This window comes from Arvicola amphibius, chromosome 12 (genome assembly GCF_903992535.2).
Source record: "Arvicola amphibius chromosome 12, mArvAmp1.2, whole genome shotgun sequence".
In the NCBI taxonomy this organism is placed as follows: Eukaryota; Metazoa; Chordata; class Mammalia; order Rodentia; family Cricetidae; genus Arvicola; species Arvicola amphibius.
In genome coordinates, this window is record NC_052058.2 from 51,777,628 (window position 1) to 51,791,092 (window position 13,465).

At 46.0% G+C, this 13,465-nt stretch overlaps 1 protein-coding gene across 3 annotated transcripts in view; it reads right to left on the reverse strand.

Annotated features, from left to right (window-relative positions):
* Flnb (filamin B) overlaps positions 1 to 13,465 on the reverse strand; it is a 139,830-nt gene that overhangs the window by 25,800 nt on the left and 100,565 nt on the right. For 2 of the 3 annotated variants that reach the window (XM_038350204.2, XM_038350206.2), the window contains exons 26-33: positions 12,468 to 12,591; positions 11,894 to 12,050; positions 10,845 to 11,034; positions 8,856 to 9,103; positions 5,412 to 5,483; positions 4,599 to 4,701; positions 3,829 to 3,969; positions 571 to 699 (exon numbers count right to left, since the gene is read on the reverse strand). In XM_038350204.2, the coding sequence (XP_038206132.1) occupies positions 571 to 699; positions 3,829 to 3,969; positions 4,599 to 4,701; positions 5,412 to 5,483; positions 8,856 to 9,103; positions 10,845 to 11,034; positions 11,894 to 12,050; positions 12,468 to 12,591 (1,164 nt within the window). The remainder of the gene's footprint in view (positions 1 to 570; positions 700 to 3,828; positions 3,970 to 4,598; positions 4,702 to 5,411; positions 5,484 to 8,855; positions 9,104 to 10,844; positions 11,035 to 11,893; positions 12,051 to 12,467; positions 12,592 to 13,465) is intronic. The other variant, XM_038350205.2, reaches the window with a different exon arrangement.

The following is a 13,465-nucleotide window of genomic DNA, read 5'->3' on the forward strand; positions in this document are numbered from 1 at the left end:
CTCCAGGACCTGAGAAAGAACAAAGAGACAGAGAGCTACACATCAGACTTGCATAGACTGTCACAGTGGTCAGGGTGGATGCCACCATCAGGACCACAGGCTTAGGAATCTGTGACTATTGTGGTTGGCGAGAGCACGTCAGCAAGAATGTACAGCTAAATAACTTGTGGGAGGTCCAGAAGACTAGTGAGTAAAATGAACAAAAATAAAACCATTTTCAACCAAAAGCCCACTTGAATTCTCAGCGAGTCACACGAAATAGTTCATCATTCAAATCTGATTTCACTCAGATCATAAGAATTTAAACATTTCTATTTGGGGTAGAAGATGGATTTTCATATGAGAGGAAATGAGACAAGTACTACTGTATCATAGTGAATTTCTTCTTTTGAGATGAGGCCTCACTATATATGGTTCATGCCAGTTTTGTACTCCTGGCTTGAGCTCCCACGTCAGCCTACTGAGCATCTGGGACTCCGTGTGCGCCACCATGCCCGACATGTGTCAGTCATGTCGTTGCATCTCCAAACGGAAGGCTACAAATGCACAAACATGTAAACCATGCAGTACCTTCTCCCGCATCCTCTGTGACGATGGTGAACGTGGCGGTTTTGTTGGCTACTCCATACACAAGGCCAGGACCGTATGCAGAAACACTCCCACTGTTGGGGTAGTTCACATAGAACTGGAGCGGGCTCTCTGCATTTGCCAAAGACAAAACAAAACAGGAAACATTAATGGTAAATGGACACCTCAGATAACAGGCAGTACCTCAATGTTTACCTTTTAGCAGGCAGGTCTGTCACCCTTTGAGGCTGTTCCAGACCAGAGGGGTATGTGGGAGCTGACATAGGAGATTTCATCTCAGCTTGGCAAATAAAGAGGCAGCTGTGTCATGTGAAGGTAGGAGCTGCTTACCTGAGCAAAGGCTATTTGTCATGCCATTCAAGATGTAAGACCCCCTGATCTAGGAAGATCATCTTCAAAAATGACCCTACAGCAGCCCTCTCTGCCCACTGTACTCTCATCCCTATCAAAGCTCTTTAATTCCTGGGATTCACGTGCAAACCAGGAAAGACCTTAGCATCTAGCAGGGAGTTGACCCACCCACAGAACGTTACAGAATTCGTGTGTATTTACTTGAGAGATTAACCATGGTGTGTCACATTACAAAGAGACAAAGCAAACAATGTTTTTATATACACAATTGCTATTAATCCAGAGGGGCTGCTGCTGTGAGGGCTCAGCAGGTTAATGCAAACCTAGTGACCTGATGTGATCCCTAGAACTAAAGTAAAGGTATAGAGAATTAACTACAGTTTTCTTCTGACTTCCATATGCAAACCTCGGCACGGATGCCCATACATACACATGTCATGCACACACGAAATAACAGAAAAGAACCATTAAGCCATTCTTTTAACAGAATAAATGTAAATACGCTAGTAGGCACACAGGAAGTCTCTGAAAAGGTCGTCACAGTGGAGGAAGGGTGAGAACCAAGGAAAGTGTGCAGCTGTTTTATATAGTCTTATTGTTTAGCCCAGGGGCCTCAGCCGACACCTAATGCCTGCCTGAAGCTTGAGAGATGACTCATCTCTAAGCTCTGTATCTATGCCATTAGTGTATTTAAACAGAAAAACATTTTTGCTTTAACCAAGTGTTGTGCAGACTTATGAACATAAAGTGAATGGCAAACTCAGAGATGTATTTTTAACTCCTACCTCAAAAGCATAAATTCTCCACTGGGAAAACAGACAAAGAATATGAAGATTCAGTTGACAGAGAACTGAAGACACTCCACTTGGAGCTTATTTTCTTCTTGGCAAAACTGGCCTTTGGGCAAGAAACTACCCATGACAAGTAGGATACAAGAAAAAAGACCGCCAAATCTTGCCAAGACAGGGTAAGATGGTTTTGAAAATCTTCCTGCCTCTAAAAATGGCCTGTCAGTTACTCTAGGCCTTAGCCAAAGTTGGTTGCTTCAACACTGCAAATGAGACTTTGGGTGATTGCCCAGGTAGCCGGCTGTCTCCGTCATCTACTTTTTGGAAGCTGCTTGATTGCACTTCCTGCCTGTCCAAGTAATATTATCTCCCTTCTCAGGCCTTCGGCGGGTTGAAGATTAGACAATCATAGTTATTTTCTTCTTATGATTTATCCAAGCCATTTGTAATACAAGACTTAGACTCTTTAGGATAAAATAATTATTAAAACATTTAGCATATGTTTCTTGTTTAATATTGTTTATGCTGTTTGTAATTCTAATTGTTATACCTGATATCTGTTCTTATTGTATATAGTTTTTTATTGGGTTTGGAACTCTGTTATTTAGACAAAAGGGGGAGTGATGGGAACCTTCTTCAGTCAATGGCCTTTGAGAGGCTGGACCAGGTGGGGCGTGGCCTTTGGGTACCAAAAAGCCCATGGGGGTACCCACTCATCTTCATCCCACTCACCACACCTGAATGTTGGACCCCGTTCCTGTTTCCTCGTTGTGATCTGTGAGTTTCCCTTTTAATTAAGAAAAACCTTAGTATACCCTATTCAGAGCTAGTGTGAGACTATTTGATTCTTGTTCCACCGATCTGATGTGTTCCGCTTCATCCACTTAATATCTGGGAAGTTGTACCAATCAATGTCATTCACAGAAAAAAAGGTACCAAGATACCATGCACTTTTAAATCATCAGAATGGCAAAGAAACAACTGCGCAGTAGACTCTATTGGGCAAACTTGTGGAGCGAAAGGCGCTTTGCTTAACTGCTGGGGGGTCGCAATGTAATAGCTCCAGGAAGGAAAATATGGTACAGTCTATTCAAATTACAAAGGCCTGTGTCTGGCCCCACAGCACTTCTGCTCAGGGGACTAAATCCCACAGGTACACCAAGTGTGTCAACACGAGTGGTGACAGCGATGGTGGCAAGGCTGAAATGCTCCCCAGTGGGGACCTGGAAGCACACACAGTGACTCATCCTGGTGAGGGAAAACTATAAGGTGTGAAGATATACCACTGCACAGACCTGCACAGCTCCCTTGGACACGCTGTCAGAGGTAAAAGGCAAGAACAGCTGATGGGAAGATAACTACCTTTCAGTAAAAGAGGGCTGGATTTTAAAACCTGTATTCTTTTTGTCAAGATAGGGTTTGTCTGTGTACCCCTGGCTTTCCTGGAACTCAATCTGTAAAGGAGAGTGGCCTCGAATCAAGAGATTTATCTGCCTCTGCCTCCCGAGGGCTGGGACTTAAGGCATGCACCACCACCATCTGGCTAGAGTCTGTATTCTTACTTGTATGTGGTCTTAACATTTTTCTAAACTTGAACATAAAATTTACCACCAATCAGTTGTAAGGAGAAGGCAGATGGAGGTTACAGGTATGAACATGTTACTCACTCAAAATATTAAATTAGCAGATACTTAAGCAATTACAAAGAGCCAATGAAGATGATGACGCTGTGCTGGGTGACGGCCAGAAAACACAAGCTAGCGGAGCTATCTGTCTTCTTCTAACTCCTGTGTTTTAGGATGTGACCCTGTCCTAAGTCCCACACCCCACAGGGTTTGCAGGCCAGGTCAGAAAGCCTCACTTCCTGTGCATGCCTTGTATTTGATCTTTGGCCACACTTAACACAGTTATGAGGACAAACAATCAGAGCCGCATGGCCCTGCCCTCTGACCCAGGATGAGGAGATGTATTCTCTCTTCAGGAAGCAGACTCTCAGGCTGTTTGCACAGGGGGGCTAACACGACATTCCCGGGCCCGCCCTGGAGAGCACCTTAGCTTCCCAGATGTCCAGCAGGCTAGAGAGCTGCTGTACCTCACTTACCAGGGATGTGGCTCCCCATGTACTTAATGTGCATTTCGTGGAGCCCGACTTCAGTGGGGGCGTATCTGACAGTGACTGTGCCATCTTTGTTGTCCACGATCTCAGGTGTAGCTTTCTTCCCTGAAGGCATATGCACCTCTCCTGGAGAATACAGGGACACAAGTCACTGGTCATCTCTCCCCACAAAGCAGATGTAACACAGAAATGTCTTCATTACACAGGTTCTCAGACCCCTGGAACACTCACGCTGCTGGAATATCCAAGCACCACAGTGGGAACACTGAGAGGTGCTTTCTATGACTTCCCTTTGGTTTCCACAAGAAGCAGTAGGCAACTATCATGTAAATAAATGAAGGGTGTCTCCAACGGGCAAATTCAAAGTGCAAAGAGGATCTGAGAAGACCACAAACTAGTAAGGGGAGCAGGAATGAAAGAGGCTGGGCTTCCAGAAAGGGACTTAGATAAGACAGACCTCAGTGTTTCAGGCTGTATTTGGAAAACTGAGTGGATAAGAGAAAGCAGGGAAAAGGGGGAACAGAAACCTGGCAGTGATGTGATCTAAACAAAGTTCCTACCCTGAGGAGAAACACAAGTCTCAAGAATGTAATGCAAGTTATAAACGAACCACCTCTTAAGAGAAGCGGGTTGTCCAGTCTCAGGGGCACTGGGGAAGGAGCCAGGACAGAAGTATGGCAGAGTCACCTCCCCAGCACTATTCTGAGCTGCAGGTGCGGCAGACAAAGGGTAAGGCAACTCTTGCAAGGGTTTACCTGTGATTTCTCCTTTCCTGACAGCAAATGGAATCACCAGGTCAAAGGGCTTAAAGCCTAGGCCATTCATGTCACTCACTGGGACATAGGCCTCTTCGGTCACCTAAAAACAGGAGAGACTTGTCACTTCGTAAAACAGACAGCAGTGTGGCCTCGTGGAGCTACAGGGGGCAGAACCATGGGAATTCTACAAGGCAACAAGGCCTAAATTTGGGGGTGTGGCCATGTACTTAGGGGCTGTCTGACTGGGTCAGGGTCAAGTTGGAAAGATTGGAGAAGTTCTACTGATTGATCATTTGCTAGGAATGGCTTGCTCTAAGAGTGCGCTTGTAGAATTCCCAGTATTGCCCAAAGGCAAATGGAAAAAAGGAGAGAGCAATGTCTGCGTCCCAAGAGGCTCCACCTGGAAAGGTTTAGTTGCTTGTGGCCTGGAAAAGAAGGTGTGTTTTAAGTGGCACAAAGTGGCAGCAGGTGACTTTGCCCCTAGACAGAAACCAGATGCACAAGTGGTAGCTTGGAGTCAGTAGGAGCTCTGCCAACAGCCATCCATCTTGTTATTTAAACATGGGGGAAAAAAACGGCACCCAGCGTGATCACAGACAGGACGGCTGGTGATTCGTGAGGAGCAGGTGGTGACACGGAGGCAGATCTTAGAGAGAGTGGGATGTGACGATGGGATGATCAGTGGGGACACACCAACGGCCAGGACACCAGAGGACTTAAGCGATTCCCACAAGCAGGCAGCAGCTTTTCTAAAACGAAGGTTGAGTGAACCCAGAAATGCAAAAAGGGAAAACGAAAACCAAAGTGTACCCAGGGCCTGAATCCAGGGGGACATGCATTTACCAGTGCCTTCTCCATGGCTGTGACTTCCCCATCGGTGGCCTAGTCAGTGGCAAAGGAAGATTAATTGGGAATCACACCAGAGGGATATTGTTACCCAAGATCCTACAGGTTGTACTCTACCCCCTTCCCAGCAGGTGTCTGTTATTATCTGTTATTATGGAGTGAGTTTTGTTTTTTTTTTTTTTTTTTTTTTTGACAGAGTCTCATGTGGCCCAGCTGGCTTCAAACTCTCCACATACCCAAGGATGACCTAGAACTGCTGATTTCTGGCCTCTACCTCCCACATGCTGGGATTATAGGCAGGTGACATCACACTCAGGATGACTGATAAATTCTTTCTGCCCTTTTCGAGGGAAAGCTGTCCTCTTTGTGACTGTCACAGGCACTTGTCCTTTGGACCCACAATTCATGAGTGAGTGATGTGTACAGAAGCCACAGTGGTGTCACAAGAGACTGCAGTAAACCCTGTAGCTATGGGTCAGACCGCCAAAAGGAATGGTGAGGGAAGTCTGACAGAATCCTACAGAAGGGGATCCATGTCAGCGTGAGGGAAGCAAGCAAGCATCAAAACTATACATCAGGATCCCTTGCAGGAAACTCAGACGTCCACGTGTAAGGAGAGAAAGCTGACAGCCGTCATCCTGGCATGGAGTCAGGAAAGAAGTGGATTTTGTTTTCCTTTTACTTGGCGTCTGGTTTTGCTTTACTTTGTGTATGTGTGGTATATGTGTGTGCTCGTGTGAACACAAATGCAAGGTGTAGAAACCAGGGCTCTACACATCAGTGTCTCCTATTGCTTTCCATCTTGTTTGCTAGTTCTAGATTTATTTATTTAATGTGCATGAGTGTTTTGTCTGCATCTATCTATGTATTCCATATGTGTGCCTGGTGCAGCAGACGTGAGGAGGTTATAGTTGGTTCTAGGAATTCAGAACCTCCACAAGAGCAGCCAGTGCTCCTAACCACTGAGCCATTCCTCTAGTCCCTAGTTTTTGTGATTGGGCACTGGGTTTGAACTAAAATTCAAGATCACTGATTGATTAGACTAGCTGTTTATCAAGCACCCAGAATTTTCCTGTTTCTGCCTTCTGATTACAGGCATGTGTTGTCATGCCCTGATTTTTCTGAGTGCTGGGAATCTGTTCTCAGGTTGTGCTTGCACAACCCCTGCTTTATACAGTGTCATTTCCCTAACCGGAGAATGTCTTTAGTCACTAATATGCTGTCTTTTCCCCCCTTTTTCTTCTTTCTTTCTTTTGATGTGGAGAGTTTAACTTGCTGGGTAGATTTTTTTTTTAAAAATGATTTACTTATTTTCTGTGCATTGGTGTTTTGCTTCTGTTTCTCTGTGCGAGGGTGTCAAATCTCCTAGGACTGGAGTTATAGAAAATTGTGAGCTGCCATGTGGGTGCTGAGAATTGAGACTAGGTCCTTCAGAAGAGCAGTCAGTGCTCTTAACCACTGAGCCACCTCTCCAGTCCCAATAATTAATGTTTTAGATTTTAGTGTATATTCATTTTTAAAAATGGTAAGTTTTATGCCCCTGATCCAACTGATCCAACAGGGAAGGGTCCCTCATCACCATCCTCCTAGGAACAAAGGATAACAAGGAACAAAGAAGCTGTGTCCTGTGCCACCTGCAGAAAGGTCGTTACTGACACCCAGCTTTGCCTTTAGGGCCAGTGCTAATGGAGGCCATCTCAAAACCATGTCACGAACAGAAAGGCCTTTCAAGGCTATAGATGTAGCCTTCGATTTAAAACTTCTCAGTGGGGACAAACAAGCTGCTCAAACTTAGCTGACCAAGCCTGTGGTCACACTAAGACATTTGCTATCAATGTGGTGTCGGGTGTCCATGTTCTTCCGGTCTTGAGCCTATAAAGGGAGGAAGAGATCTACCCGTAAAGGGGGTGCAGCAAGTGACCACTAGACCTCCTCAAGCTGTGAGCACTTAGGGCTGAAGGGATGTTCATTTCTAATGCGTTTGAAAGCTTCCACTTCTGGAATGACCCACCTATTAATGTGGTCTCTGAATTTTTACCTTGATTTTTCTCAATTAGACCCCAGCATCCGGGGTCTCTCATCCCTAGACCATTGCAGCAGCATCATGACGTCTGCCCAGTGATTTCTGCTTTTCTATCTCATTCAATTCTAACTAACAGATCATATCTACCATGGGATAAACACAATGTCTTAAAACTACAACTGGGACACTTTTCAAAATAACACCAACATTCTCGTTGCAATGTTTTCTCCCCTAGAGAAGAAAAACACTCCCAAATGGACAGTGTCCAAAGTTGACAAGTGTTTACATATTTGAGATATGAAAGAGCTTTCAGACCTCTGGCAGGATGTTTCTAGCTAAACAAACATGGAGGGAAAAGAGAAAAGCTATAACAGATTATGGATGGGAACGGAGTCCCTGGCTTCTGTTTGAAACACACTCTTTGAACCATTCTCCATTGCTGTACAATGTGAAGGAGTTAGAAAGCACTTCATAGGCAGTGGTTGGAGTCATGTCACTGGCTGGCAGCATAATACCTGTGGTTGGGTGGCTGTTCTTTTGCATCAAAGGATACAACGAGGGAGCCCACATGGCACCTGGTATCTGTCCAGACTGGGCAATCCTTATTTTAACAGAGCAAATGAAGCTTGCTTCTGAGGCTTATGTGGGAATTCTGCCACAGTTCTACCAGGCTCTTGTGGAGGAACCTTAATAATCAGAAAAGATCTAAAAGGTCCCCAGAGCTTTTCAGTTTTCTGGTAACCTGAACATTTGGACAATGGTGCCCTTCTATTCCCAATCTTCCTTGCTTTAAAAGGGAAGACATGCCGGCGATGGTGGCACGTGCCTTTAAACCCAGCACTCAGGAGGCAGAAGCAGGCAGATCTCTGTGAGTTCAAGGCCAGCCTACAAAGTCTACAAGAGCTAGTTCTGGGACACCAAAGCTACAGAGAAACCTTGTCTCAAAAAAAAAAAAAAAAAAAAGGCGGGGGGGGGGCACTTCCCTTTTCAAACCTTGCCCAAATGCAACTGGAGGTACTATGCACCCGGAGATCTCAGAGGCAAGTGTGTAGACAAGAGCAAATGAGGACCCTTCTCCTCCACTGTGGGGATGGGGGAGGAGGCACATGCACTTTCTTTATTGTTTTCCTTTGTTTTTTTTTTTTTTTTCCTATAAAGCTAAGCTAGCTCTCCCTCTGAGAGAGCTCAGACAAAGACTTTGCCTAACTCCCTTGGCATGACAGATGCCTCCATGACTAAGACATCTCCTCCCCAATTGGTGTTTCTAGAGATTATACCTAGAGTCAAAGCCATGAGGAAAGACGGCCTAGTGAAAGGTTCAACAACTGATGGCCATTACAGTATATGCTAGCAACAGTAGGCTCAGGAGAAGGAACCCTGCTTACCATGACTGTGAAGGGGCTATTGGGAATATCAACGCCACCGAAGCGCACATAGATCACATAGGTGCCTGGCTTGGCAGCAGTGTAGAAAATGTCGTAGGTCCCATCTTCATTTTCTATGACATCAGCCTCAGCCTCGGTGCCATCTGGGGTCAGAATCGTGCAGGTCACTTTCCCCTTCCCCGCAGTCTTGGCGTCCACTACAAAGCCCACTTCCTCGCCAGTTTTCACAACGGGGGCAATCCCAGGACCTATAGGAAAGGTCAGAAGAAAAATCAAATCATAGCCTGTGGATACTTGCATCAGAGCAGGCCATACGACCTCAGAACAGGTAAAACTATGTTGTGACGGTCAAGCCTTTAGCTGCTGCCAGGCAGAGGGGCATCCCAAAGATCAGTGAGAAGAGCACCTGCTCAAAGGGATCTCTGATTGTGCCTGTCCTTAGCTTTGCAACCTCTCCCCAAACAACAGGCAGCCTGTCTCCAGCGTGCAAAAATAATAATAATAATAATAATAACAGAGTACGAACAAAAACCACACTGGTCAAAACATGCAAAATGATGAAGGGTGATGGGGCCTGCTAAGAAAGCTGTTCACAGAGTAGGACGTGGGATGGAGCTGGTGGTGTGAGACTCAGCAGAACAAGAGGTGAGATCAACAGGTACCACCAGGCCAAGAAAAAGATCCCCGCCTGAGCTAGGGGAGGAAACAGGTCTGCAAAGCCAGGAGCTCCCCATCTCTCACTAAACATGCCCTCAACCAGCTGTTGCCGTAGACCAGAGGGGTATATGTTTTTCAGTTTTTTAGCCATGGGTGAGACAAGAAGGGCCAAAGTGAGCAATCTGAGATCAGAGAACAGACCACATCTAGGGTAGACCTGCATTAAGTTTATTTTCATTATGAGGAGTAAATGATTTAGTTGAGTCAGTGATTCATACAGTTTTGCTTTTTCTCCGCCAATCAACCAATTGATAGTGTGCATGTGTGTCTGCATATGTGAGCACATGGGCAGGTGTGTACTTGTGTGCGCATGTGCATGGAGACAATTTCTGAGACAATTCTTTCCTCTTGCTATCTGGATTTTGGGAACTGAACTTAGGTTGTCAGGTTTCTTGGGAAGCACCCTTACTCACTGAGCAATCTTACCAGCCCAGGCTTCATGTTTTAAAATCTGCTAAAGCAGCAGCATCAAGCTGTAGGAGTTGCTTTTAGAAACAGAAAGGCACAAGACCAGGTGTGCTGATATATGCATAGAATTCCAGCTCTTCGGAGGCAGAAGTGGGAGGATTAGCATTTGGCAGCATCCTCAGCTACACATCAAGTCTGAGCGAGGCTAGCCAGGATACATGAGACCTTGTTTTGTTTTGTTAAATGGAGAATACCATATTGGACTGGTATGACGGTTCAGCGGGTAAGAGTACCTGCAGTTCCTTGAGGAAAGCCTGGGCACCTGAGTTCAATGCTTAGATTCCCCCCCCCCCCCCCCCCCCCCCCGCCCTCAATATGGTCAAGCAGGCATGTCTAAGAAGCTGAAGCAAGGGATGGTAAAACATTCATGAATTCAAGAGAATAATCCCAAATCCTTTCACCTTTTTTCCCCTATTGCCAACCTAAGTAAAATGCTCTTGAATGAATTCTGAACAAATGAACCCACCACTCACATAGGCAGAAATAGGCTGCTTCTCATGGTGGTCTCCATAAGAGATATCAGCTAGTCCCCTCATTTCAAAAGCACGTAAGAGCTCCCCTGCCCCGACATCACGCTCAGCATCTTTCCCGCCCACCCTTAGCTATCTTTGTAATAACTGCGATGTCATCTTGGGACACCTGGGCATGCTTCTGGAGTCTTAATGTTCTCACCTCAAAAGAGAGAACACTATGCATGTATGACGGGTGCTCCAGAGAGCCTAAGCAACTTTCTTAATCACAGGTCTATTAAGTGGCACGAGGCCAGAACACACACACCTAATCCTGATGCTCTCCTGCACTCACCTGTGGCCAGACACTTGCTGGCATCGCCTGTTTGCGTGGCCCGGATGCGGTAAGGAGAAAGTGGAATGTTGTCTCCACCATAGGTGACCCCAATCATATAGCGTCCAGTCTTATCAGGGATATAGGTTACGGCGTATGTGCCATCTTTACTGTCGTGGATAGTGGCTCTTTGAGGCTTTCCCTCTTGGTCCTGTGAATCACAGAGCAATGCTATCTGGGATGCTGCTACCAACACGTAGAAACCAATCATAGCAAACCATGCTCTTTAATCAATACCTCTACTGGTGGGAGCAGACAGAAGCTTAATGTGATCTTGTTCTGTTGTATTTGGGTAGGGAAAGGAAAGGGTCGCAGATCACACCATGATGGCCTGTCAATTAGTATTTGAGCATCACATAAGCTATAGAGACATTGTGGCAAAAGCTTGGCTCATAGTCCGCCTTTCCTTTTCCTTCCTTTTCTGTTAAAAACGGGAATTTCTCCTTAATTAGGTGCACCACTGAATACAAGTCTCCACGTTTTCAGCTTTGCCACGATACGACCATGTGACTATGAGTGGGGGCGGGGGAGGTCACCTACAAGAGCCATTTTCCTTGTTTCTGTCTTCCTTCTGGTTCACCTTCCAACCCTGACATCCAGAGCACTGGTAGGCTCATGGTTCATGAGTAACAGACCCACATTAGGTTAAAGATGCAGCTTCCTTGGTGAGCCATGTAACACCTAGATAGCTTACCTCTGGCATTGTTCCCAAGAAAGAACAATTCTTTGTTAGAGCCTCTGTGGTATGTAGAATTTTAGCCCTCACCAAACCAAGGGGCAATTTAAAACAATTAAAATCAGCATAAGAAGCAATGTAGTAACAGAGAAGACAGTGTGTCCAGTGCGACCCCGCCATCACCTCAGATGCTCACCCAGGTGAGATACTGGCTGTAAAATCCCCAAACCATGTGTCCTGGGACAGAAATTAGTCATTAAACTCCGTTTTTAGTTCATTTCCAGGAGGTTTGGCTTCTCTCCTCCATTATAAACAGTCAAACAACCATAGTTACCGTGATCTGGACAGCAAGGAGGCCTTCACCAGCGTCTCTGGCATCAATTGCAAACTCCACAGGTAGGCTGGCAGGCACTCCATAGGAACTGAGGCCAGGCCCAGAGGCAGTCACTTTGCTGGCATCATACGTGGGAAGGACCTTGACCTTAAAGGGACTTGATAAACACAGAAGGCCTGGTCAGTAAGGATACAGGTCAGTCCTGCCCTACCTGATCTCTCTTCTACAAAGAGTTGGGGATGAGAGGGGGATTTCTGCAAGAGATACAAGAGCAGGCTTAATCAAAGGACCAGAAGGTCATTGAAAATACAGAGCTGTGAGGGGCAAGCCACCGTACAACAGCTCATCTTGGCTTCCCTTTGAGCTGAAGACAGATGAACGGACAGACCCTGGAACAGGAACTAGTGTCTACTGGATGGTGCCATACTGCATGAGCTCATACAGGTTCTATAACATGTGCTAAAGGAGAAGTGAGGTGGGGGGACAGGGAGGCACCAGAGCAGGGGTTACTAATCCTGCGGGTGGACACTTCTGAGGGTGGATTGTACCCAAGCCTGAAGACCGAGATATTCACCTTCGAGGGATCTCTTCATCAGCATATTTGACAGAAACAATGTAGGGCCCCTCCTGGGATGGGGTGTAGGTCACTGTGTGCGTGCCATCCCCGTTATCCACCACATTCACTGGCTCCACGAGGCCTGAGGACAGAAATGAGAGGACTGATTAACAACCTGGCCTCCTTCATTGCACCCGAACTGCATTTAGGACAGGATCACAGTCATCCCCCAAAACAATTGCTTTCCACCGAGGTAACATAAAGGCAAGCAGGACATAATCACAGGATCTGTAAGTCACAGTAGCAGAGTTCACATCAAGAGACACCTCTAGCCTTTTGTGGGTTAATGTATACTCAGCCTGCCATACTGCCCTAGAGTACAGTTTAGGAGACCATCCATGCTTGTTCCTGGAGATATGCATTACAGACATGCTACATATTCTTTCAAGCTGGTTAGGCATGTTTGGGTGTGGTAATTTTAATTCTATAGCTGAGAAAGTACCAAAATGTCTAGAAACCTCAACAGCAAAACGTAACCAATGAGCTGGCCAATCAAGACTCCTCGCCTCCTTTCAGCAAAGAACACAACGGCACCAACATGCTGGGGTACAAAGTTACAGAGTAGGCAGGGGTGTCAATCTCAAAGAACCAGAGGGACATCAACAGGAAGCTACAGGTGATAAGAGTATATTATTGCCTGATTAAGGCATGCACTATGTAGATAAGATTCTAGACCCCCAGCCTTGAACACACGGTCGAGGAGGTGTCAGTAGCAGGGGAGGTTAAAGCAGGGTGTGCTCATTAAGTAAAGTCAGGTGAAGTAAGGACAAGTCAGTTTTAGAGGTGGGGCCAGCTAGAGGCTCCCAGGTTACATAATTGGAAGCAGCTGCTAATGGGAAAACACAAACCTCAAACCCGTCTTCTATAAAGGCAACCTTCGGGTCAGCTTTAAAAAAGAGCTCTGAAATGGCTTTCAAGGGGCTGTATTTTGACTGGGAGTCCACTGCAGCAGCTAA